The sequence below is a fragment of the Canis lupus genome, chromosome 5, assembly GCF_048164855.1.
Source record: "Canis lupus baileyi chromosome 5, mCanLup2.hap1, whole genome shotgun sequence".
NCBI lineage: Eukaryota > Metazoa > Chordata > Mammalia > Carnivora > Canidae > Canis > Canis lupus.
This window is the reverse complement of record NC_132842.1, coordinates 74,526,113-74,550,978: the sequence shown is the minus strand read 5'-3', so window position 1 is coordinate 74,550,978 and position 24,866 is coordinate 74,526,113. Positions and strand designations below refer to the sequence as shown.

General features: G+C 52.1%; 3 protein-coding genes and 1 long non-coding RNA gene across 5 annotated transcripts in view; 2 read left to right on the top strand and 2 right to left on the bottom strand.

The window, feature by feature from the left end:
* Positions 1-3,814, bottom strand: part of TRIM63 (tripartite motif containing 63) — a 67,514-nt gene extending 63,700 nt beyond the window's left edge. Inside the window, exon 1 of the mRNA XM_072827712.1 lies at positions 3,688-3,814. The gene's annotated coding sequence lies outside the window, so the exon portion shown is untranslated. The remainder of the gene's footprint in view (positions 1-3,687) is intronic.
* A 4,179-nt stretch (positions 3,815-7,993) lies between these two features.
* LOC140634148 (uncharacterized) lies at positions 7,994-9,900 on the top strand. Its single transcript, XR_012031672.1, has 4 exons — positions 7,994-8,331; positions 8,422-8,537; positions 8,635-8,698; positions 8,785-9,900. It is a non-coding gene; the product is annotated as an uncharacterized lncRNA (long non-coding RNA).
* Positions 9,901-11,677: 1,777 nt separating this feature from the next.
* FAM110D (family with sequence similarity 110 member D) lies at positions 11,678-19,085 on the top strand. 2 transcript variants are annotated; one of them, XM_072827702.1, is made up of 2 exons: positions 11,678-11,829; positions 17,826-19,085. In XM_072827702.1, the coding sequence occupies exon 2, from the start codon at positions 17,922-17,924 to the stop codon at positions 18,756-18,758; it is 837 nt and encodes a 278-aa protein (XP_072683803.1). In that variant the 5' UTR covers positions 11,678-11,829; positions 17,826-17,921; the 3' UTR covers positions 18,759-19,085. The 2 variants fall into 2 exon arrangements, with proteins under 2 accessions (XP_072683803.1, XP_072683802.1); XM_072827701.1 differs by lacking the exon at positions 11,678-11,829 and adding an exon at positions 15,930-16,082.
* A 1,075-nt stretch (positions 19,086-20,160) lies between these two features.
* Positions 20,161-24,823, bottom strand: C5H1orf232 (chromosome 5 C1orf232 homolog). Its single transcript, XM_072827700.1, has 4 exons — positions 23,489-24,823; positions 22,096-22,179; positions 21,879-21,976; positions 20,161-20,513 (listed from the first exon to the last, which is right to left on the bottom strand). Exons 1-4 carry the CDS (start codon positions 23,696-23,698, stop codon positions 20,213-20,215), a joined length of 693 nt encoding a protein of 230 aa, XP_072683801.1. The 5' UTR covers positions 23,699-24,823; the 3' UTR covers positions 20,161-20,212.
* Between the last annotated feature and the right edge of the window lie 43 nt (positions 24,824-24,866).

The window sequence follows — 24,866 nt, the reverse complement described above, 5'->3', positions numbered from 1 at the left end:
ATGGATGGACTTCGTAGCATCTGGAACCCCCTACAATTTTAGTGTATTGTATCAATGTACATATTTTTGGGAAGAGGAGCTAGAGCTTTCATCAGATTCATATGTGGGCCCATGTCTTCCAAAGGCTAAGAAACTTTGGAGGGTGAATATCAATGGCTAAGTCCCTGTTCACCCATATGGTTGGTGAAACCTTGGGCAAAACTCAGAGCCTACATTTCCTTATCTGTAAAACAGAGATAATAGGGGATCCCTGGGTGGCTCAGCAGTTTGGTGCCTGCCTTCAGCCCAGGGTATGGTCCTGGAGACCCAGGATCAAGTCCCACTTCGGGTTCCCTGCATGGAGTCTGCTTCTCCCTCTGCCTGTGTCTCTGCCCCTCTCTCTGTGTGTCTCTCATGAATAAATAAATAAAATCTAAAAAAAAAAAAAAACAGATAATAATGTCTACCTCTCCATAGTAAATGTGGAAGTGTCAAATCACGATATTGTACAACTGAAACTAATATAGCACCATATGTTAACTATACTGAAAATAAAACATAAAGATAGCTCCCTGAGTTAGTTGTGAGAGTTAAATGTCATTATAAATAACATACACAGTCATACCATATAAAACTCATACCATTAAAATGTAAGAAGACTATAAAAATGTTATGAAACAAATGTGAGTTGTGATCATGAAATCCATGTTTTAAACTTTTTTCCAACAATATAGTGGATTAGAAACCTAAATAACCCTCCTGATGAAAAAAATTAAAATGTTGTATAAAGGAGGGTTGTTGGTGCTTTTTAATTCTTTTTTACTATGCTGCTGAGCTGCCATGAAAGTTAGGAGTATGGCCCTGCCCCAAAATGAAGTGAAACCAGGAACTATGGAAAGTAAATGCACAAATTATCTTTAACCCTCAGGGTGCCTGCCAACACCTGCCCACCATAACATCCTCCTTCCCTGTCTGCATAGGACATATAGGAGACAGATAAATCCCAGGGCCTCTCCAAGATGGGAACATTAATATGAGACCCCAAAGGATTATAACTACAGCACAAGGACTAATATGAAACAAACACTAGCACCCAAAAGGGAGGAGAGTTAAAACTTCCTATGTCAATTCTGGCCCTGGGAAAAAGGGGCAAATAAAATTTCCTTTAAGAATTCATAATTTGAAAAAAAAAAAAGAAAAAGAAAAAAAAGAATTCATAATTTGTAGGGCACCTGTTAAGCATCTGCCTTCTGCTCAGGTCATAATCTCAGGGTCCTGGGATCCAGCCCCGCATCAGGCTCCCTGCTCAGTGGGGAGTTGGCTTCTTCTCTCTGCCTCTCCTGCCCTGCTCCTGTGCGTGCTCTCTCTGCTCTTTCTCTCTTTCACTCAAACAAATAAATTAAAATCAAAGAAAGAAAGAAAGAAGAAAGAAAGAAAGAAAGAAAGAAAGAAAGAAGAAAGAAAGAAAGAAGAGAAAGAAAAAGAAGAGAAAGAAAGAAAGAAAGAAAGAAAGAAGAAAGAAAGAAAAAAGAAAGAAAAGAAAAGCAAGAAAGAGGGGCACCTGGCTCAGTCAGTAAAGTGTGTGACTCTTGATCTTTAGGTTGTGAGTTTGAGCCCCATGTTAGGTGTAGAGATTAAAATAAAATCATTTTTTAAAAAATATTTTATTTATTTATTTATTTATTCATGAGAGACACAGAGAAACAGAGAGAAGGGCAGAGACATAGGCAGAGGGAGAAGCAGGCTCCCCGTGGGGAGCCCAATGCAGGACTCAATCCCAGGACCCCCGGGGATCATGCCCTGAGCCAAAGGCAGATGCTCAACCACTGAGCCACCCAGGTGTCCCCTTAATAATAAAAATCTTAAAAAAAAATTCATAATTTGCAAGCCAGCTCCCTCATGAAATAGGAAGTCAAATCACATTACTTATGTAATCTTAAAATCCTCAAGTAAAGAATTTAATTTAAGGTGGTATGGGTTAGTAGTACCAGAGCATTATTGACAGAAATAAATACAAATTGTCTTTGGAGGAACTTGATGTCAATACAGGCCTCAAATAATTCCTACAAATTTCTAGGCAATGTGAGCAGCTCACGGTAAGAAAAGAACCAAACACACAAGGTGACAAGGCACATGAGGGAAAACACATAGAATTGATGTGGCAGAAACAGACCTTCAAAGATATCGGAATCACCAGACGCACAATATAAAATAACCTTAATATGTTCAGAAAATAAAAGAGAAGCTTGATGTATTTGGGAAGTAGTAAACTTGAAAAAGAACCAATTTCTGAAAATGAAAAAACATGCTGATTGAAATTGAAAATTCAGCAGACTAATCATCAGGTTAGAATGGCCAATGTAGGGATCCCTGGGTGGCGCAGCGGTTTAGCGCCTGCCTTTGGCCCAGGGCGCGATCCTGGAGACCCGGGATCGAATCCCACGTCAGGCTCCCGGTGCATGGAGCCTGCTTCTCCCTCTGCCTGTGTCTCTGCCTCTCTCTCTCTCTCTCTGTGACTATCATAAATAAATTAAAAAAAAATTAAGAATGGCCAATGTAACAGCTGAAAGACATAGAACCTGTAAATTCTAAACAAAAAGAGGCAAGGGCTGGGGATCAATCCAAAAAATGTTTTTAAGAAAATAGAGGGTAGCGCCTGTGTGGCTCAGTCAGTTGAGCGCCCAACTGTTGGTTTGGGCTCAGGTCATGATCTCAGGGTCTTGGGTTGGAGCCCTGCCAGGCTTTGCGCTCAGCAGGGAGTCTGCTGGGGGTCCTCACCCTTTCCTTTTCCCTCTGCCCCATCCCCTGCTCACACGCACCCTCTCCCTCTCTCTCTCAAATAAACACATCTTTAAAAAACTTTAGGAAAAAAAATAGAGGGGGGGGAGTACAAAAATACAATGCACATTACAAGCTGAGAAAAGTAAATAAAAATAAATTCATCTCAATGAACAAATTCAGAGATAAAAGATGTCAGATCAAATAAAAGAACAAAACCCAATCATGTTCTGTTTACAAAAGGCAGATCTAAAACATCAGAACACAGATTGACAAAGTTGGGGAAGAGGAAAACTAGGTTAAATAAATAAATGAAAGTGATATCAAGGGAAAAAGCATCACTAGAGATAAGGAGGGTCATTATATAATGATAAAGTTCAGTTCACCAGAGGGAGGGAGATAGAACGTTTCTAAACTGGTACGCATCTAATAACATAGCCTCAAAATGCTTTGGACAAATTTGGAGAAATGGAGAAATCCACCATCCTATGATGGGCTATATTAACACACCAATCCTAGTAATCAATAGGTTAGGTAAACAAACAAAAAATCAGTAGGAAGATGGGAGATTTGAACCATGTCATTAATAAGTTCTATATGTCCCAGTCATCTATTTGTCTATCCCTACTGTCAATACTTCATGGTTTCATTTACTGCAGAATTAAATAAATTACAAGCCAGCTTGTACATCATCCTTGGCACATGGAAAGTGCCCAATAGGTGTCAATGACAGCAGCACCAGGAATTCACTCTGTGACTTTTCCAAGTGTAGACACTTCACCTCTGTAAGCCTCATCACCTCTTCTAAAAAGTGGCCCTACAATAAATGATTTTTCCAAGTGGTTTTGCAAACCAAATGAGAATAATGCATGTGAAGGTATTTCATAAACTACAAGAAAAAAATATAAATGAAGGAGTGGCTGCTCTTACCGGTTAGCTGGTATTGCACAGCACCAAGCATCAAGGTAAATAACGTCGGAGTGGTCGGCAGAGGGAACAGCAGCGCTGAGATGCCCGGGAGTGCCGAGTAATGCCAGGCAGCCCTGTGGACCCTGCGGCTATGGGAGCTTGGAAAAGAGAGTCCGTAGGTGAAGGCGAATCAGGAAGGCTTCTCGAAGGCTGAAGCCTGCCCTCTGGTGGATGCGCCCGGGATACTCGGCGCAAACGCGAGGTGCTCCGTGCCTGTCCCTGGGAAACCTCTCCCCAGCGTAAGCCCCTACATCCCCTCGGCTCATGATTCCTGCAGACACTGGAGGGTAGAGTGGGGTGATTTGGAAACAAAATTATCACTGTGGCCTGTGTCTCACAGTACCAAGCTCGCCTCATCTCAGAGGCTTGTTGGGCACCCTCCCAAAGAAGGGGTGGGGGGCACCTGGGTGGCTCAGGTCATGATCCCTGGGGTCCTGGGATTGAGTCTCACATCAGGATCTCCGCAGGGAGGCTGCTTCTCCCTCTGCCTATGTCTCTGCCTCTGTGTGTCTCTCATGAATAAATAAATAAAATCTGTATATTTATTTATAAATAAATAAATAAAATCTTAAAAAAAAAAGAAGCAATTAACCACAGATGCCAGGGAGGGGACGTGGCCTAGGCTCCTGACCACCAACCTGTTTCAGATCACCACTAGGACTGGCAGGGATGGCCTCTCTACCTGTGGCTGGAACCTCAGGAGGCCAAGTGGAGCAGACCACGCAGGGTTTAGGCCCTATATGGAGAAAATATTTACTCCCATTCTCTCTGGAAGGCGTTTAAAAATTGTCAAGGCTCTGGAACTAGTGGGTGCTTAATATTTGTTTGCAAAGCAAATGTTGAAGGGAGGAGGAGGGATAGGATGTGTAAATCTCAAGTAGAGTAGGAAGCCTTGTTGGAGGAGCTGCTCAGAAGCCCCCTTCAGATGGCCTTGGGCTCTAGGGAGAAGCCCGAGACAGAGGCGAATTGTTCCTGGGGACTTGTTATGTTCCAAAGGTAATACGTCGCTGATGTCACAGCTGAGTTCTCTGAAAGCAGAGCCCGAGACAGAGTTTGGGTAAAGGATGTTTATTAGGGCCTCAACCCCTATGAGAGAAGGGGCAGGAAGCTGGCTCGGGCAGGGGAAGGGGTTGAACCATGGTCCAGGCTGGCAAAACCTGGCTCAGAGGACCTGCCCAGAGCTCTGGCGTGAGCTAGGTCAGTCCGTGTCCTGCACTGGGCTGGAAAGCCTCGACCTTCACACCCCACCTCTGCCAGTCAGCAGATAACAGGCTGCCCTTGGAAGGGTATGACTTTACCTGAGGGGGATCTGGGCAGGGGAGGCCCGCCCTAAAGGAGGGGACAGCTTCCGGCCGACTGCACTCACCACAAATGGGCAGCAAGCCCCTTCTCTAAAGTCTGGTGTCTACCACAGACTGCCCTGGAACTGCCTGAATCTGCTTTCCCGTAAACATTCTGAGTCCACTAAGAGTCATTCAGGAGTCCACTGGCCAGCGAGTCCAAGGAGGAGAACCTGGGAGGAATGTTAGTGGGACAAACTAGATCCCCCGCCACTGCAGACTGGCTCAGGGCTGCAGCTGATAATCATCATGTCTCTTCTCCTCTATGATTCCACCCTACTGTCAGCTGGCCTCAGTGGCTCATCTGGTGGCATGATCCGGCCCCTCCTCCTCGAGGAGCCTGAGCCCCTGGTCTCCAGGACCTTCTCAGGCCAGAGTTGTATTATCTGGCCATTTATAGTCACAGCTGTACCAAGGAGTATCACGAAACACTCCAATAGATCACCTGGAATCGATTATCCTAATTGTGTAACAGCAGCTTTATTCCTTTTATAAGCAGGGTCAACCCCTCCCCCTCGCCCTCCCCAGCCTGGCCATGACAGTGGCCCCTTTTCTGACTGTCAGTCCCTGGATACAAGGAGCTCAGAACACCCAGCAGGCAGATTATAATCTAATGCAACTCCTTTTGACAAAATGTGCCTCCTCTGAGGGCCAGGACCTCTTACCTGCAGAGCCCAGAGTGGCAGTGTTGTGCCCAAGATTGCGAATCCGAGAAACCACCAAGGAGCCAACACCGATGCAAGCGCACGAGGGTTTATTAGCAAGCTCGAGCTTGGGTCCAAGTATACCTGACACAGCGGAGCAGGGACTTGGACCCCGAAGTGGTTTACAGCTGGGTTTTTTATAGGCTGGTCTAGGGGATTTTCAGAACTCTGCCGAGGGCAATTCTAAGCTCTGTTGCCTTTCTGATGTGGGATTCCCTGCCGAGGACATTCTGCAGTTTTTCCTGCAAAGTTCAGCTCTTATTCACAGGGGCCTAAGATGGCTGTACTCGTGCTAATGCTAAACTTTAGGCGGGATGGCCTTAATTTTTCTCAGCCTCCACAGCAGGACTGAGAAGCACGAGGTCTCCAGTGGGATATTAGATTGATAGTAAGTGGGGTCACTCCTGCTTTCACCCTTGGTTCCTGTACTCCTCTATTCTTCCTATGGGGACACAGTGCCACATAAAGGTCTTTGAATTAGTCAATGCTTTGGAATAAGTATTGTTCATCGGTGTCCCACTTGGGACCAAAAGGACAGATCTTTATACCCTCACCTGCCTCAGTCACCAGATGCGGGCCACCTAGGGAAGGGCGTGACCTTGCGTAAAGGGGCTCTCAGCAGTTGAGAAAGACAACGAAGGAGGTAAGAGGCACAGGCAGTTTGACTGACTGCACTGCCCACAGATGGGGGCACTGAGCCATTCCTTGAAGGTGCCTGAGTAAAGGACCCAGATGCTCCACACCTCCCACCCGCTGCATTTTCCTTAGACTGACTCTACTCGTGGTCCCCAGATGACCAGAATCATTCTAAAAATCACATCTAGGCAGCTCCTCTAGAGGAGGAAAGGGACCATTTCTTCCCGTGTCTCCTTGAGAGCAGGGAAATTTTCCCTAGGATCCTGCAGGAGACTTCCTTGCATCTCACTGGCCAGAAAAGGAAATCATGTGATTTTAGAAGGCCTTCAGGGGCCCAAACTTGCATCACTCTGGTCCCAAGACCCTCAAGAGACCCTCTCAAGCCCCTTCCACAGTCTTTCCATGATTTCTTCGAAATCCATTCATGAAACAAATGTATTGAGCACCGCTAAGCACAAGGCACAGTGCCAGGTGCTCAGAATGTATCAGTGAACAGAATGAAGGTCCCTGTTCTCACTGAACTTATATTCTAGGGGGGAGACATTTATGAGCATAAATCAAGAAGTTATTTAGAATTATAGAATGTGCTAAGTTCAAACAAACAAGAAGATGCAAAGAAAAAGTAGAGCAGGGCAAAACGTGTTGGGGATGCTGCAGAAAGATGCTGGCCGAATTATTAAATGAAGTGGTCAGGGTAGATCTCGCTGGGGCAAGAGTTGAACCACATCTTAAAGGAGATAAAGGAGTTAGCAAAGTGGAGCGCTAAAGGAAAGGCATTCCAGGCAAAGGGTCAAAGCCCTAAGGTTAGACATGGTCGCGTGTTCCAGGAATAGGCCAGGAAACCAAAGGACCTGGGGCAGGGTGGGTGAGAGGGAGGTTAGCCAGAGAGAAGATCTGGGTCCTGGAAAGCCTTGCAAGCCTTTGAGGGCTTTGACTTTCACTCCAGCGAAAAGAGGTGGGGCCTTTTTCAGGAATTTGAGCGGAGAAGTGATAAGGTGATTAACTTCCACACTGAAAGGATTGATCTAGCTGCTGGACAGATAAGGTTAGGTGGGAGCCCCAGAAGCTATTGCAGTGCGGCAATCCAGGCAAGGAAGGATGATGTTTGGATCAAGGCGGTAGGAGTGGGGTGGGACAGGAGTGACCTAAGTTAGGGTGCGTTATCAAGATAGAGCCAACAGATGTTGCGAATGGATTTGATGTGGAATGTGAAGGAAAGACATGTGTCCAAATGACTCCAAGGTTTTGGCCTCAGCAATTGGAAGAACGCTGAGATGGATCTGGAGGGATAAGAGATAGATGAGTAGTTGAGTTTTAGACATGTTGAATCATGGGTTCCCAGATCTTAGCATCAATTCAAAGTCAATGCCTAGTAATGTCTAATAGGTCTGAATTTTCCCATCCCCCTTCCTTGGAGAAAGACATACACTATACACTCCCCCCCCCCCCCTTATAGCAGTGCTACAAGGTCCTCCCTTAAGGTACCTGGCCTCCTATTCAGTGGGGACTTCAGCTCTGTGAACCAGCTTGGGTGTGGAAATTAGCCGCAAGGCCGGAATGTTCCATTGTGACAATTCACATTAGATTTCTGGCCATAAGACATGGAGCTTTTACTGTTCTATGTAACTCAAGGATATCTAATAAGCTGCTCATCTATTTCATTCCTAGGGCAACTCTGATCAAAGGTCCCTGCAAGTGAAAACATCCTGGTGATCACTTCATCCTGCAGAGAAAGCATCTACCTTGACGCTGGCAGCTCAGCCCTGCCGCTTGCCCTCTACTCCTTCAGGAACCCATCACCCCTAATGAAATCAGGGAGCCACCTCAGCACTGCCTCTCCCGGTATACCCAAACTGCAGAGGACATCCACCATAAAATTTCTCAAGGATCCTGGTGTTCTCACTTGTGCTTATCTCAACAGCAAGGTGGAGCACTTGGGGGATGTCCTCAGTGGGATGAGGGAATAGATGCAGTCTCATGTGATAAATCTCCAATACTCCTGTCTTCTTGGACAGGAGAGACATTAACCAGAGAAATGCTGACATCTCAACCTCAGTGTATACGGGTCATGTTGAACACCGGTTTCCGTCAATTCAACAAGCAATATTCAAGTTACTTTCAGCTGTGAGAGGTAACACATTAAATCTAGAAGCTCTAGTAAGGGCATTCATATCAATAAAATCACACTGATCAACTATTATATTCTTTCCTTCTTAACTCCCCACCAGATCTACTAAATTAGATTCTCTGAGGGCAGAGGTCTGGCATCTGTTTCATTAGCAAGCTCCACAGGTAAATTTGAGGTAGCCAACCGGAATCCACCAAGGAATAGCATTGGGAGACCACTGGTCTAATCCACTTTCTTCCTTTTTTAACAGATCAGAATCTGAGGTGTGAGAGAGAGCAGCTTGCTTCAGACCAAGAGTGAGTTGGACCAGAACTCTAGTGTCTTGACTCCTTATGAGAACTTCTGCTCTTTCAAGCCAGCTTTACAGTGAACCTGGAGGCATTTGTTCAGCATTCTCCAGAAATTCGTGCAGAGACGGGTTGCAATGATAAGCCAAAAAAAGCTGCACATGTCCAATGCTACAAGCCCTGTGATAAAGGTGACCCTAGTTTTGGAGAGCATGATGTGTTTCTTTCCAGTTTATTTTGGTTGTGACTGAAAAACCAACCCAGCAGGGGTTAAGCCAAAAGGAAAGGTATTGGCTTCCCCAACTATAAGAACCGCTACAGGTTTGCTTCAGACATGACCAGATACAGAAGCTTCACTCCTCAAGGTCGGGTTTTCACTGTCTCTGACTCTTAAAGCTGCTCTCTCTCTGCTGACTCAGTCTTCAGGCAGGCTAGACCCTCTGGGCTCTGTCTGCTTAGATTCCTGCACAGCAGGGGAGATAGAGATTTGTCTCTGCAGTCTCAGCAAAAGTCCCCTTGGCTGTAAGTGAGTTATATGCCCATCTTTAAATGAAGTGCTGGGGCCAGAGAAACGCGATAGGCTTTTTGACCCAAGCCTAGGTCAAGTGCCCCACTCTGAGTCAAGTTACACCACTCTGAGAGCACAGGTGGCCAAGGTCAGGGCAGGATGAGAGCAATTGCTGAATGGCAAAAGCCTCCGATGTTCACAGTGCTAGGAACCATGGAGAAGTTGACAATCACTGTGAAGGAGGTGACGATTTTAATCTAGGGGTAAGGGGCACCTGGGTGGCTCAGTGGTTAAATGTCTGCCTTCGGCTCAGGTACTGATCCTGGGATCAAGTCTCGCATCCGGCTCCCTTCAAGGAGTCTGCTTCTCCCCCTGCCTATGTCTCTGCCTCTCTCTCTCTGTCTCTCATGAATAAATTTTAAAAATCTTAAAAAAATAATAACAATAATCTAGGGGTAACATTAAGGTGTTAGTTACAATGCTATGGTGAGGAATGCGTGGGTGGCTCAGTGGTTTAGCGCCAGCCTTCCGCCCCGGGCATGATCCTGGAGTCCCCGGATGAGTCCCACATCAGGCTCCCTGCATGGAGCCTACTTCCTCCCTCCGCCTGTGTCTCTGCCTCTCACTCTCTCTGTGTCTCTCATGAATAAATAAATAAAATCTTAAAAAAACAAAACAAAACAAAACAAAACAATGCTATGGTGATATTAGCAACGATGGTTATTGATGTGGGAAACAATGGCAGAAGAGAAATTATTAAATTTCCTTACTACTTACAGCCCATCGACAAGTCCTTGAAACAGTTACATTCCTCTAGGGACTCAACTGCCTCATGTTAATACTTTGCTAAGGGCAAAAGGCAATCTTAGCCTAATCCCCAGGATCCTGTAAGTCTACTTTAATATATAAAAATTCCTTTAGAAATTTCCTTTATCTCTAACATCCCCAAGATACATGTTGGCAATCACCTCCCAAGCATATAGCCCACTGATACACATCTGAAGAGTCTCCTGCCTAAGGTTTTATTAGGCGGTAATAAATGACCTTTTTCTAACAATAGCTAGCCCCCTCAAGGTCCTGGGAACCTTGCTTCCAAAATTCCTTAGAGACTTACACTATCATACCTGACCCCCTCCCAACTTGAGAGTATAGAGTAGGTCACTCCTCATAACCCCAGGGCAGTTCTTTCTGCCCACAGGTCCTGTCCCTATGCTTTAATAAAATGACCTTTTGCACCAAAGACATCTCAATTCTTTCTTGCCGGTCAGATTCGAAACTTAACGCCTTTTCCTACATCTTATAATAATAAGTCACCTTCTTGGGCATCTACCTAGATCTCAGCTTCTACATTCTCTGGGAACTTGCTCATATACAGAAGGACAGGTCCCCACCATCAGGTATATTCAATGTGACACAACACCTTTCTGGCCATCGCTCAGTGCCAACCTTAAAACCAGCTAGAGGGATCCCTGCCCTTCAAAGGGGGCTCCAATATCAAAATCGCCCCCAAAGTCATTTATTAAAGACCATACAGACATCTCAGTTCGATACAGTGTAAGCTGTAATCCTCTACATCTGCTATCATACCTAACATCATTCAGCCCCAGGGAAACAAATGCTTCTCCACACCTCTTGCTCTCTGTCCTTGAAACAAAAGATCACTGCATCCAAATACCATGAAGCTTTGCACAGCTGCTGGCATCACAAACAGCCACGGTTCCAGGCTGTGGAGTTCGGAGTGGTAAGGGACCTTAGGTAAGACAAATGAGAATTTGTCTCTCTTGTCAAATTCTTCCTCTCTGAGAGCAGGAATGCTGTAGCGAGAACATACTATCCCCCAGCAAATGCTGAACATCATTTTCTTGCTCCACTTCAAGAGTTTCAAACAAGTAGATGATTTTTGCAGTAGTAACATATGACAGCAGAGGAACATTTCTGCGATGTTAAACAATGTAGTTTACTCTTACATTTGGTTTTTTGTTGTTGTTCTTTTAAGTAAACTCTACAGGGGCTTGAACTCCCAACACTGAGATCAAGAGTCAAATGCCCTAATGACTGAGCCAGGCAGGGCCCCTGAAATTTTTCATTATAAGAACATACTTGGTCATTTTGCTCCAATCAAGGAAAGAAAAAAAAATAGATTTCATGGCATTAAGATGGAACAATTTGTGAATTATTCACATCTTTATTTTCTTACCCATCCAGTACAGCTGGCCCTTGACCAGAATACCCACAAATATGTTCAATAACAATTACATTCAGTCATGTTTGATATTTTCATGACTTTGTGTAAAAAAAAAAAAAATCAAAACATTTTTCAACGTGTCATTAAGGACCGTGTATCTGTCAGTATTTGCAGGAGGATAGATTTCTCGGGGCTGCACTGCTCGGGAACCCCGGTTCCTTGCCCACGTGCTCGCTACCGTGCTGGGTGGGGACCGGATGGCTTTTGTCCCTGGTCCTGGATCTGGAGGCGCCTGGCTGAGCACAGCGGTGGAAGGTGAGGACGGAGGTGACGCAGGTGCGGAGGAGGAGGCGGGCACCAGGTGTCGGTGGCGAGCGCCCAGCCGGGCTGCCCTGGGCCACCCCCCCCCCGCCCCCAGGAAGCCTCCGGGCTCCTCCTCCAGGCGGGCGGCGCAGGGGCGCAGGGGCGCAGGGGCGCAGGCGCGCGCGGGACCGAGGCCGGCGTGCAGCTGGGGTGGGGTGCGGTGGCCCGGAGCCCCCGGGGCGGCCCGGCTCCCCGGCCGCGGCTGCGTGGCCCCCGCTGAGTGCCCCCCCCCCGCCTGGGCGGCTCCCCCCCCCCGCCCGCGTCCGCGGGGGCTGCGCGGGAAGCAGGTGGCGGGCGAGCGGGGCGCGGGGTCGGGTCGGGTCGGGTCGGCTTCCTCATCCTGCCGCGGGCCGTCCGCGCTGCGAGAGCCGAGGCCGATCCCCCACTCGCTCGCTTCGCCGGCGGCGCGGAGGAGCTCCGCCAACAGCGCCGCAGACACCTTCCTCTCCGCGCCCCCGGTGGGTGCGGGGCGCCGGCTCTGCCCAGAGGCCGCACCCCTCACCGGGGGAGAGCGGGAGCCAGGCTATTGTTGTGGCTGAGATTCTTTCCTAAACGGAAGGCCCCGAATTACGGGATAGCTGCTCTAATCTCTGTGGGGGTGCACAGGGCGGGCGGAGGGGCCCCACCGACGCCAGCGTGAGCCCCTCCTCCTGGCTGAGCCAGACCCCACCTGGAGCCCCATCTCCCCAGTGAGCTCCCTTTTCTCAGGACCCCCATCACCTCTTTCATCTCACAGATCCCCTCCCTTCTTTGTACCCTGTCTTCCCTCTCGGCTCTGCTGAGCCTCTTCCTCCCTCCCTCTTCCTTTCCTTCTCACTCTCTGTCTCTTTCTGTCTCCCCGCCCCCCCCCGCCCCCCACCCCCCCAGCCCCTTCCTTCTCTAGCCTCAAGGTCCTGGAAACCTTGCTTCCAAAATTCCTTAGAGACTTACATTATCCCTGATCCCCTCCCAACTTGAGAGTCCCTCCCTGACCCCTCAGGGAGGCTCTGGCTCCTGCTGACTTTAGGCCTGTAGCTCTCACCATCTCTCCAACACCCCCACCTCCCATCCCAACCAGGCCAGAAATCCCTTCCAGGGGCACAGAGAAACCCACTCTTTGACATTGCTTCCTCCTGCCCCACCCCCTTTCTCTGGCAGAACCAACGTCCTCCCCTGTCCCCTGCTTTGATGGCCTCTGTCACAGAAGCACTGCCCTGGCTGGAGTTGGGATGAGTCTATTACGCCTCTGCCCGAGCCCCCCACCCCAACCCCTAAGCAGGCTGAGCTTCCTGAGAGCAGAAACCATGTCTGACCTATTTGCTGACCTCACAGCACAGAGCATGTTCAGAATGATTTGTCGGAGACAGAGAAAGGATTTAGGTCGGAGGCATCAGCAAGGTGTCGATGCAGGGCAAGGGGTAAAACGCAGATTCATCTAACATTTATGAGCCCCTTAAGGCACCAGGGACCTTTCAGTTGCCACAGCCATTACTTCTTCATGCCACTCAGGAGCTGGGTCTTGTCGTTCCCATTTTACACAGAAGGAATCTCAGAGAGGTTAAGTTCTTGCTCAGGCCACACAGCCAGTGAGTGGTTTCACCAGGGTTAGCATCAAAGCAGGCTGAGGTGTGGGTGGTGTGGTGAGAGGGCTGTAGCTGGTGGCTAAGGGAGGTAGGTACCACTGTGGGTCTGGGGTCTGTGGCTAGATGTCCAGGCCCCCCCTGAGCCATCTCTTTATTCCCGACACTGACCAGAGCTCCTCCCTCAGCCTTCCCTGACTATCTCCTCCGGAAGGAACCAGTTCTGACTCAGGCTTATTCCAATCGATCATCAAGGTGATCCGGGAATGAGCTTGGACATAGGAAGGAAACACCTCTCGGGTTTGGCCTCCCACTGGCCCGAGGTCCTTGATCTAGCACCAGAAGGAGCCACTTTAAGGATCTCCCTAGGGATCCAGGACCAGAAAGACAGATGATCTGTTCACAGAAAGAGTGCCCAAGACACCCTGCAGGGCAGACAGCACCCTCATGATCTCCCTGCTCCCACTGACTCTTTCAAGGCTCTTTCACCCAGAAAGCCAATCCAGTCTGACCTCTCCTCTAAGAGCCTACTCTGGTCGGTTGATAGGATAGAGGGTCTGTGTCCATTGGCTTCCTGGGACAGGGAACTGTCACCCCTCAGACTGGGAGCTCCTGAGAGCAAGGCTCCTTGACCACCTCCCACCTTGGACTCCTGAAGGCAGAGCTTCTGTCTCCTGTCTCCCCTCTCTGACTGGGCACTCCAAGGTCTGGAGCTGGTCTCCAGCAACCCCCCCATGGAGTGTTCCTGCAAAGAGGTGGTGTCATTTCCAGTCCTCAGATCAGGGGCTCCCCCAGGATGGCACCTGAGTTCCACTCTGAGTCTCCTTTTTCTGTAGCTCAGCATCTGTCTTGGTCCCTAGAAAAGAGTTGAGAAGCCCACCCCCCACCTCCCACCCTCATTCCGCTTGCCCTTCCACCCAACCCGGATACTCCTTTAAGACCAAAGCGATGGGGGTTGTATCAAGTCAGACACAACAGCCCCATCCTCCCCCTCCTTCACAGGCCAGGTTTCCTGCCATTGACAGCATCCCAGCTGGGCCCTGCCCTGCCTCCATGCTTAACCCCTTCATGACCAGATCTCAGTGCTAGGGGCCTGTACCCCAACCTGTGTCTGTAAAATTAGAATAAAAGCACCCCTTTCACTGGGTTGTTGTAGTTAATCACAGAACAGTGCCTAGCATATATTAATCCCCCAATAAAAGTTAGCTATTAGTCTCATTATGTGAGCTTGGATGGGTCATTTCACACCTCCGAGCCTCAATATTCTCAGCTGTTAAGTGGGGAAATAAAACCCATTACTCCCCAAAGATTGTCTTAGGGATGAATTGTGATCATGTAGATGAAAGTATTTTGCAAAGAGCCATAACCGTACAATATGGAACTATCATGGACCCAGAAAAAGAACCCAAAACAAAACAAAAAAACAAAAAACCTTCCCTTAACTAGGTGGGAAAAAAAACCTCTTACTACAAATGGGCCTCCTGTTTTTTTCAGATTCATTATCTTGCTTGACAGGCAGAGCGGGCAGTGTAAAGAGTGGTTTTGGAACTGGATTTTGGCAAGATCCCATTTCTTCATCCATCAAGTGGAGTGGTCACCCCTCCTAGGTCCCCCTCTAGAATTCTTGAGAGAGACAAGGGCGATCCAAGAGCACGGGTGCAAATGTGCTTTGCAAACATTACAAGTTCTACAAGGGAGGGGAAAAGGTTTGTGGGAAGTGGCCAGCTAGAGGGAGGCAGGGGCCCCTTGGCAAGGGTGTTGATTTTTGAGCTCTGGGTGCTGCAGTTTACTAGGCAGAGGGGAGGTGATCTCCTGGCACTAGCACTTTGGGGACATGGCTCCCCCTTGAGACAAGAGAAGTCCCCAATGGGGCAAAGGAGAAAGGAGGCCAAAGGCCCTGGAATCATCCATTCATAACCCTCTTCCCATCCAATTCCATTGGCCATGGGGAAGACTTGGGCAGAGGCACCTCAAATAGGCTCCGAGGTGACTGTCATGCCAAGACTTGCTAGGACTGGCTCACCTTGCACATCCGCAGCACCAGTGCCCTCACCCTTCAGCTGCAGATTCCTGGCCTCACCTCTAGGGAGAGCGGGCCTGCCACCATCCACACACCCCAACTAGGACAGGCCTAAACCTGCTACAGAGGAAAATAAGCACAGTCAGCTAGAACCCTGCTCTGCCTTTGCATTTTAACCCACAGGTTCTTCCGAAGCCTAGCAGAGGAGGCTGACCCCCCCCCCCCATGAATAGCATATCCCTACCCTAGGCCTCTGGAGGAAGCTAGGGAGTCAGGAGACCTTGTCTGGGTCCTGGCTGTACCCCAAGCTCACTGCACCTTCATGCAGATCGCATAACCTGTCAGGGCCTGTGTGATCATCTGTATAAAATAATGAAAGAAGCTGGACATGGTCCAAAGGTCCTCTCCAGCACTGAGACTGTGACCAGGAAGGAGTTAACTAGAGACTAGGCTCTGGGTCAGGAAGGCGAGGGTTAATCTGGGGGGGTGGGGGTGGAGGCTCTCTCTCCTTTTCCTGTGGAGAGTGAGGTTTGGCTGCCACCAAAGTTACTTCCAGTCCCTGCTGTCCCTTCTGCCCTTGTCTGATCCTGCCCAGGGACCCCTACATTCAGCCTCCATACCCAGAGGTGAGTGTGTCCTGAACCCAGGGCTGGGATGGGAAGGCACTGGGGGACCCAAGGGCAGGGAGGCTGGAGCCAAGCCGGTGAGCAAGTTCCCAGCCCACGTCCAGAGCTGAAGCCATGGGCAAAGTTCAGACCACTAACCACAGGACTGGGAGGAGGTGGGCGAAGGGACAGAGGGCACAAGGATGTCTGCCAGGCTTCTAGGGTGGAACGTCCGTGGTGAGCATCAGGGCCAACCCAGGAGGCAGGGAAGAGACAGTGGACACAGACTATTTTGGTCCTTGTGTTTAGGAACTTTTTATAGCCTTGCTGCTCAGGGCTGGGAAGAGGAGAGAGCGCTGGGAGGATACCCATAAGGTCAGACAAGCACAGTGCCCTCCCGAGACCTTGGAATCTGACCCATTGCCTGGTAGAGTTCTTGAGAGCACTGCCAGGCTCTCCTTGCTGCCTGGGTTCCCAGTTACCAACTACCTATATGGACTGACTTACTAGACACTAGATAGGGGTTTGTGAGAGAGAGAGACAGAGCAAGGACAGGTCTGGGCGGTGGGGGGGGGCTCCCCCCAACCCTGCAAGTTCTGTTCTTTTGTTGCCTGCTGACTGGAGGTCCCTTCAGCTCTCAGAACTTCTGTGCCCCTTTCAGCTGAATGGAGGATTCGGGAAGGAGGGAGCCGGGGTGGTATGGGGTGTGCTGAGCTGTGTGGGTGGCCCATTCTGTTACTGCCAACAGAACTGTCAGCTCTTGATTTACAGCCCCTCCTGGTCCCCTTCCCCAGTGACAGAGGGGAGGTGGCGGACAAGGGTCACAGGGTCTCAGGATGAGAAGAAGGCAGGGACCCTAAGGGCAGATTTCTGGGAGCCAGTTATTGGGAAGAATTCGTGGAAGCAACTTTTTAGTGAGGCAAAGGGCCCATGTCTAATGGCAATAGCTTGGTTTTATAGCAGCAAGAATAGAAGCAAAACATAAGAGGGAAGTTCTGATCGGCTATGAGAGAAGCCATCTGAACTAGTTCTGCACTGCAAGGCTAGAGACCTGGGTTTCAACCCATCTCTAACTCTCAGACCTGAGCAAGCCCCTTCCTCTCTACCAATTTCCTTTTCTGTAAATGGAAATGCAGAGGTAGGCGAGGTGGTGTTTACAGGTAGGCATTGAGGAATTCCCTTGGCAGGGGTACAGAGGTGGCAAGTAGCTGACTGACATGACCTGGTGGCCACCTCTCTTTCTTCCCCCTTGGCCCTGCTGGGACTGGGCAGGGCAGTTGGCTGCAATTACTGGAGGCTCCTACCCTGTGGTTATATCCCTGACCTCGGTGCTTGGGGGCGGGAAGGGTGGGCCCTGCTGGAGCCAGCCTGTGGCTGGGGAGCCTTCTTGTCTTGGACTCAAAGTTGCTGGGTTGGGAAGAGGTATTTTTTCCGGTTGAGGCCACTTTCGGGAACTGAACTGGGACCAGCCCCATTTCCTTTTCCAAGTGTCCCACTTGCTGATACTTGCTTGGCATGGCTCTCTGGCCAGATTGGGGCACCCTCAAAGGGGCATGTTTCTGGGTGACCAGGGCGCCCCTGCTCAATGTCTTTGAGGGATAGAGGAGGGGGGAAGGGGTAGCCTGAACCTCTGCCCCTTAGGCACGGTCTGGCCCTTTTAGTTGGGGGAGGGGTGGCTGACTGATCCTATTCCCAGGAATGCCTGCAGGAGAGATGCAGGGACATCTATTCTCTCCCTGACTGACTGTCCCTCTTTCCCTGTAGGACACCCCCCGCCCCCCAGCCAACTGCTCTTGGCTCCTCAAGTAGCTGCCTACATCCAGTGGCTTATGGGGTACTATCCTGCCCAGCTCTGCTAAGATGATCCTGGCCTCTCCCTCCACCCCATCCAGGGGACGGACCCCCAGCGCGGTGGAGAGGCTGGAGGCCGACAAAGCCAAGTATGTCAAGACACACCAGGTGATAGCACGCCGCCAGGAGCCAGCTCTGCGTGGGGGTCCCGGACCGCTCACCCCGCACGCCTGCAATGAGCTGGGCCCCCCTGCATCGCCCAGGACGCCCAGACCCGCCCGCCGGAGCAGCGGCAGGCGGCTGCCCAGGCCTGACTCCCTCATCTTCTACCGCCAGAAGCGGGACTGCAAGGCTTCGGTGAACAAAGAGAACGCCAAGGGCCAGGGGCTGGTGCGGCGCCTCTTCCTGGGCGCCCCCCGAGACGCCCCCTCGAGTAGTCCGGGCCCAACGGAGCGACCAGCGGCTCCTGGGGTTTGGGCAGCGCCCCAAGATGCCCCGGAAGCGGCAGGAAAGCGGGCGCTGTGCCCCACATGCTCACTGCCGCTGTCGGAGAAGGAGCGCTTCTTCAATTACTGCGGCCTGGAGCGCGCGCTGGTGGAGGTGCTGGGCGCTGAGCGCTTCTCTCCGCAGAGCTGGGGCGCGGACGCCAGCCCCCAACCCGGAGCGTCGCCGCCGCCCGGCTCTGGGGACACCAGCGACTGGACGTCCAGCGATGGCGACACGGATCGCCCGGACGGTGCTGACCGCGGCGGCGGCGGCGGCGGCGGCGGCGGCGGCTCAGAGGCGGCGGGCTCGGCGCGGGACGGGCGCCCCCCGGTGTCCGTGGTGGAGCGCAACGCGCGCGTCATCCAGTGGTTGTACGGCTGCCAGCGCGCCCGCGGCCCGCCGCGCGAGTCGGAGGTGTGACTGCCGCCGCTGCGGCCCGAGCGCGCTCCGGGGAGTCCCGGACCCCAGGAGGGTGAAGGGGTGGGCGCAGGGCTGGTCCCGGGCACGGGCAGGGACGCTCCGCCTCCGACGCGCCGGGTGCCTCTAGGGAGCCCTTCCCTCCGGGTTCTTGGTCTCTCCCTGTGAACCTTGGGAGGATGGGACAAATCATTCCGAAGGCCCTTCCCAGAGTAGACGACGGAGGGGGAGGGGGCAGCTACGTGGCTCCTGTGGAGGCCGGGTCTGGGGAGAGAAGCCTGGAGTGGGGGATCCGAGAATCTACTGAATAAAGGCAAAACGTTCATTAAAGGAGTCGTGATGCTGGATTAGAGAGCAGGTATGGAGGAAGGAGGGCCGGGTTTGCGGGGTTACACCCGGGGGTTTTGGAGTGTGGGTTCCAGGCTCACTGTGTGACCCTGGGGAAGCACTTAACCTCCTCGAAGCACAGCTGCACCCCTCGATGATCAGGGTATTTTTGAAACGGTCTTAAAGCACCTTGCAAAGTGCCCCCCTGCATTATAGAAAGTGTTCGATAAACGACAGCCGCTAAGACCACTACTGATTAGTACTCTTGTGATCATCTCCTCCACCGACCCCAGGTCTCCCAACCAGATCCAGGAGCCAGGAATACCGCCTGTGAAGAGTTTTGGGGAGGGGTCTGTTCCAGAAATCTGGGGTCCCCCACCCGAAAAGGGGCCCCATTCCTGGAGATGTGCAGCCTCCTTTTGGTTACTAGCTATGGATGGGCTGAGAAAGGAATAATTCAAAATTGAAGGGACCCGTTCAAAGCAGGATTTTGCTAGCCTGCAGCCTCACATCTGGCCACTATCTTCCTTTCCCTCAGAGACACACCAGGTCCTTTGTTTGCTTCATGCGACCACACCTTCAAGTCCCTGCTTAGGGTTCCCCTCTTTGCCTGGGCTACCTTCCCCTTTCTTTCCACTCAATCTTTCCAAGATTACATTTATTCATTCTCCCTCAGAAATTCCTGAATTCCCCGGTCGGCTTCATCTCCTCTGAGCTCCCAAGTGCAGCCTTATTTTTGTGACTCAACTTGCCACCTGTGTGGGACCCGCTGGTCTTCCCCTTGTACAGGGATGGTGCACATAGCAGGGCCACAGGCTATTTGTCGAATTAAAGAGGCTGAACAGGGCAATGAAGCCTGTCCTCTGGGGCCCCCCAGTTTCCTGGAAAGTTGCGCCCTAAATCGGACTAAATCTATCCTTACACCAGGACTGTCTGGTCGTTTTTCCCTTGTAGGTTTGTGGGACAAGGGAGGGGGAAGACCCTTTGAGCTAGACCCGGCCTTGAGGTTGCCCACCCAAAAGCAGTCATCCCCGCTGTCCGGACAAAGACACGCGGTCACACGGGGGGTCGGGTCAGGGTTTTTATGGGCGCGGGGGAAGGAAGGAGCGGGTGCCCTGGTGGGCCGCAGGCTAGTCGCCCTTGGACGCGGCCTTCACCCTCATCTCGGCCAGTTTGTGGGTGAGGAAGCCCCACTTGAAGCCGGCCACGGTGTCGGCCTCCCCCGGCTCGGGGCGCTCGGCAGCCTCCTCCGCGGCCTCGTCCCCCGCTTCGGGGTCCGGCTCCGGGTTGGGTTCGGCGCCGCGCAGTATGGACGCCGCCGCCGCCTGCTGCTGCTGCCACCTGCTGGCGAACGCGTCCCAGAGCCCCGGCCCGCGCGGCTCCGCCTCCGTCGCGGTCACCGCCTGCGAGGGGGACTGCGCCGCCAGCGGGCTGCGGGAGAAGGACGAGCGTCACCGGCCCAGAGGCCCGGGGAGAGGACGAAGAGGGGGATGCGGGGCGCAGGCGCTAGGAGTGGGGCAGGCCGAGCCAGGCGGAGGTCTGGTGACCTGGGGCGCAGGGTGACTGCAGGCCAGGGGAGGAGCTCAGAGGCACAGGGAAAGGGGGCTAGGGTGGGACAGGGTCAGGGGGTGAGGTGAGGGGTCTGGGAAGAGGGAGGCGACACCGGGATTCCCCCGGGAGAGAGTTTAGCAAAGACTCGGGGAGAGCGCGCGGCCTCCGCGAAGCGCGAGGTGCCAGGTGTGGAGAGCGGCGCGGGGAGCCCGGGAGAGGGGCGGGGCCCAGCGGCGCTTGCGGCGGGGTCAGGCTCCCGGAGCGGGTGTCGGGGAAGCCAAGGTTGCGGCCCCGGGGAAAGAGGCAGGGCGGGGGCGGGGATGAGGGTCTGTGATGGAGGGAAAGGAGGACTAGGAAAATGAGGGGACGCTAGAAAAAACCACGGGTGGAGCGACCCAAGGAAATGAGAAAGGCTTAGATCAGGGCTTAGTGGGGAGGGGCGGGGGGTGGGTGGCAGGGAGTGTGGGGGGAAGGGTAGTCAAGGATTGGTGAGGAGTCTTGAGGTGGGAGCCTCAGATCTGAGGAAGAGTCCTTGGAGCCCTGGGAGGGTCAGGCAGTGACTGCCAGGAGGGAGAAAGGAAACCTTGCGAATGGAGAGATGGGTGGGTCTGGGGGACCCCCGGGAGGAAGGAATAGGGGAGTGTCAAAGAAAGGGGGCGTTGCTGGGCTGGAGGGAAGGCCGGAATAGAGCTAGGAGAGAGGAGCTGCCTGGGGTCCCAACCCCTAACCCCTCAGCTTCAAAGCCTTTCTGATTCAGTGGTTCCTAAATTAGTGTGCCTCGGGTCCTCAGGAGCATGCTGCAAGTATAGATCCCAGCTTCAGGCCATATCCGCTGAATCAGAATCTTTGAAGGAGGGTCTGGCACAAACTCCCTAGGAGGATGAGGGTTTAGACCGGTATCGGGAATCACTGATCTGGGCCACCCTCTGTTCCAAACATCTAAAGTTTCACTTTTCTGTTCCCTGACTGTAGGGAGATGGCCTCTCCCATGTGGATGGGGAGAGAGAGCACCTAAAATACCTTCTAGCACCTCAATCCCAACAGCCCTTTAAGTCCTCCTGAGATCTAACCTAATCTCCAGATATGTTGATTTGGCCTCTTTCCTGCTGAGAGAAACTGAAACAGCCAGGGGCTGGCCCTTCCCCTCCCTCCTTGATGAGAAAGATACACAAATAGACCAGAAAGAAAGGACATGGGAGAAGGGGGACCCCAGGCCCATCCCAGCCCCCACCAACACACACATACTGGTCAGCACAGGGCTCCGGTGGCAGCAGCTTGTCCTCATCTTCTTTGTTAAACAGAGACGACACTGTCAGCCAACCTTTCACCCCAACCCCCTGAACCTGGGAGGAAGGGGCTGGGAATCAGGGAGGGGTCACAGCACCACCTCCCAGGATTCCACAGTAGCCTCTACCGGGTTCCCCCCACCCCCAGGAGTTGGGGTGAAGAAGGAAGAACTCACCCGGCGGGCCAGCTGTGACATGGGATGGCAAGCCTCTTCCGCAGGTCTTGCTGGCTCAGATTCCACTAACGCTGGGTTCCCTCGCTGGGACACAAGACCCCCTCCCTAGCATGAGAAAGGCTCCAGACGAACAGGACCTCCCTCCCCCACTGCTAGCCTGGTATGCACACCCTGGCACCCCAAATCCTCACACCTAAACACCCATCTAGTCCCTTCACACCATCCATCCATCCATACAGGTTATACCTCTACACAAAGCTCCCAATCACATACCTTACCTGTATAGTTAATCCCTGCAGACACCCTTGAGCACACATACCTGCCCTCCCACAGACATATCCACACACACCCAAAAATGTGTGGACAAGGGTATGCATGCTGATGTGGACACACACCCGTACTGCGCATGCCTCCACACGGCTATACCTCTTCACCTGTACGTAGATGTACATGCTGTGAAGCACCTACATAAGGACACATACACAGTTATACCATTCATACCTGTGAACTTATACGAATGCAGACATCTGTGCCAAGGCCCACCTGCAGCACACTAAACCTCTCCATCCATCCACAGACACGAAGACAGACATGTACACACACACGCTATACAAACCTGAGACCTGCAAATGCTTTCACAGAGGGATTCAGGAAGAGACTTACACACACCCAGAAATACTTCTATCTGGTTCACACCTACACATACAACTTCATGAGGTATTTTACATGGATTCCAATCCTACTACTGACCCACAGATACTTCTACACAAGCCCCTCCTTGGACACCATGCCGTCTAGACATAAACTTATTTACAAACATACACACACACCCTTCAGAAATATTTCCCGTCCCTGTGATATCTGTTTGCAGAACTGCCACTTATCACAGCCTCTAGATGCAAGATTGTTCCCAGTTTCAGAGCTTTTTTGATCTTTAATGTTAGGATAAACATGATCCAAGTCTGGCTCTAATCTGATGCTGCGACAGTGACCTATGTGCAAGCACCACTTTTCCTATTTCCAGCACCATAGAGCTCACTCCCTCTTAAGGCAAGCCATCCCAGTTCTGCAGCCCTGCTCATTAGAAAGTTGTGTCAAGCTGCATATACCCTGTGTGGCTACTGCCCTTTGGTCCTGGAAGGATATCTTCCATGTGGTCGCCATTGAGATCTTTGGAGACAATAACCATTCTTCTGGGGGCCCCCAAATCTTCTTCCTCAGTTTTCTTAAATGCCCTGGCTTTCTGTACTGTGCCATTTGTCATCTCTGAATGTGCCAACTGCTTCTGCACAAATATGCCCCCACCCCAAGCCTGTCCCTTGCCCTTCATTGTACCTTTCACTCCTGCTGCCCCTCTGCCATGACCCACCCAGCAAACATGGATGGTACCCACCTCCTCTGCCAGGTCCTCCTCAGATTCCCCACTTAGGGTCTGTAACACTTTGGACTTGTAGGTTTTCCAGAATGCCTGGTTCATGGCTGCAGGGGAAACCGACCTGGCACCCAAGCTCAAGAAGGCAATTGACTCAGTGGGCACCCAGTGGGTCTGGCTCCAGGAACTTGGTGAGGCCGAGAGCCTGTCCCAGGGATCAGGTGACTTCATTAAAGATGCACCAGGCTCCCCAGCTGGCACAGTGCCCAGCAGGTGAACCTGATCCAGAGGAGTCTGGGGTGGGGGTGGGACAGAACTGGCTTCTGTGGCCTCAGCCCCTTGTCTTGACCCATATTGGCCAAGAATAATGAAGACATCTCTATGGAGTCCTCCTTCCTAGCCCTAGGGGTACTTGAATTTGATCTCTTGGAATGGCTCCAGAAAAATCTTTCAGCCACAAAGTCCATTTATAAAGTCCTTGGGCCCAAGACCCACACTGGACTGGTGCCTCTGGGACTGTAGCCATACCAGTTGTGCCTTCAGGGGGGCCTGCCCTATATCCCTACTTAGCTGTGAACTGGGTTGAGGAGGTCCCAAGGCCCCCAGTTGGCACCCTGAGCTTACATTTCACTGCTTTGTCTGGTCTGGAAACTGATTCCTGTCCCCAGGGATGCACGTGCATGTCTCCCTGTTTCCTGGCAACAGGTTCCAAAGAGCTGGAGTCCCTGAATTATTGCTGAGCTCCTCTGGTCAGCCAGGAAGGCACCAGGCTCCGATGAATGGGGAGAGGCTCTCCGGCCCTCTCCCCGCCCTGATCACACACAGCCCCTAGGCTGGCTCTCTGCCTTGGCTGCTAGCCCATGCCTGGGAGTCCAGAGCTCAGAAAAGGGGGCAAAGGGGGGGAGTCCTTCCGTGAGCACCTCCTCGGGGAGAAGCTGACCCCCGGTCAGTCTGAGGGGGTGCCTGAGCACTGCGCTTCCTGAGGAGGAACACGGCTTGCTCACGGATTTGGACGCGGGCGGACGAAGGATGGAGACGCAAGGGAGTAAGGGCGAGGTGGTGAGAAGGCCTTCGTCGGGATCTGGAGGGATCTCCCGAATCCTGTGGGGGCCGGCGCACGGACTCACTCTCACTCATTAATTCATTTATTCACATCACGGACATTTTTCAGTGCCTCCGGAGATGCTCAAGGCATTTTCCCTCTTCCCACTGACCGCGGAATCCAAGATCTGGGAACCAGCAAGGGGAGACGGTGCCAGGGGATGGCGCAGAGGCAGGCTGGGCCCGGCGGGACGCGAGGGCGGGGGCCGGAAGCCCGGGGCGCGCTGCACCCGCTACCCCGCGACAGCCTCGCCCAGGCGCAGGACGCTGCCCTGGGCCCCGCCCGGCCTCCGTCACT

What these genes read in the sequence shown, in the direction of transcription:
- C5H1orf232 (XM_072827700.1), bottom strand. Translation starts at nt 23,698, where the DNA reads ATGAAGTCACCTGATCCCTGGGACAGGCTCTCGGCCTCACCAAGTTCC. An exon ending in AGGAGGACCTGGCAGAGGAG is followed by an intron (nt 22,180 to 23,488) that starts GTGGGTACCATC and finishes CTTGTGTCCCAG; the next exon opens with CGAGGGAACCCAGCGTTAGT. An exon ending in TGTCACAGCTGGCCCGCCGG is followed by an intron (nt 21,977 to 22,095) that starts GTGAGTTCTTCC and finishes CCTTCCTCCCAG; the next exon opens with GTTCAGGGGGTTGGGGTGAA.
- FAM110D (XM_072827702.1), top strand. Translation starts at nt 17,922, where the DNA reads ATGATCCTGGCCTCTCCCTCCACCCCATCCAGGGGACGGACCCCCAGC.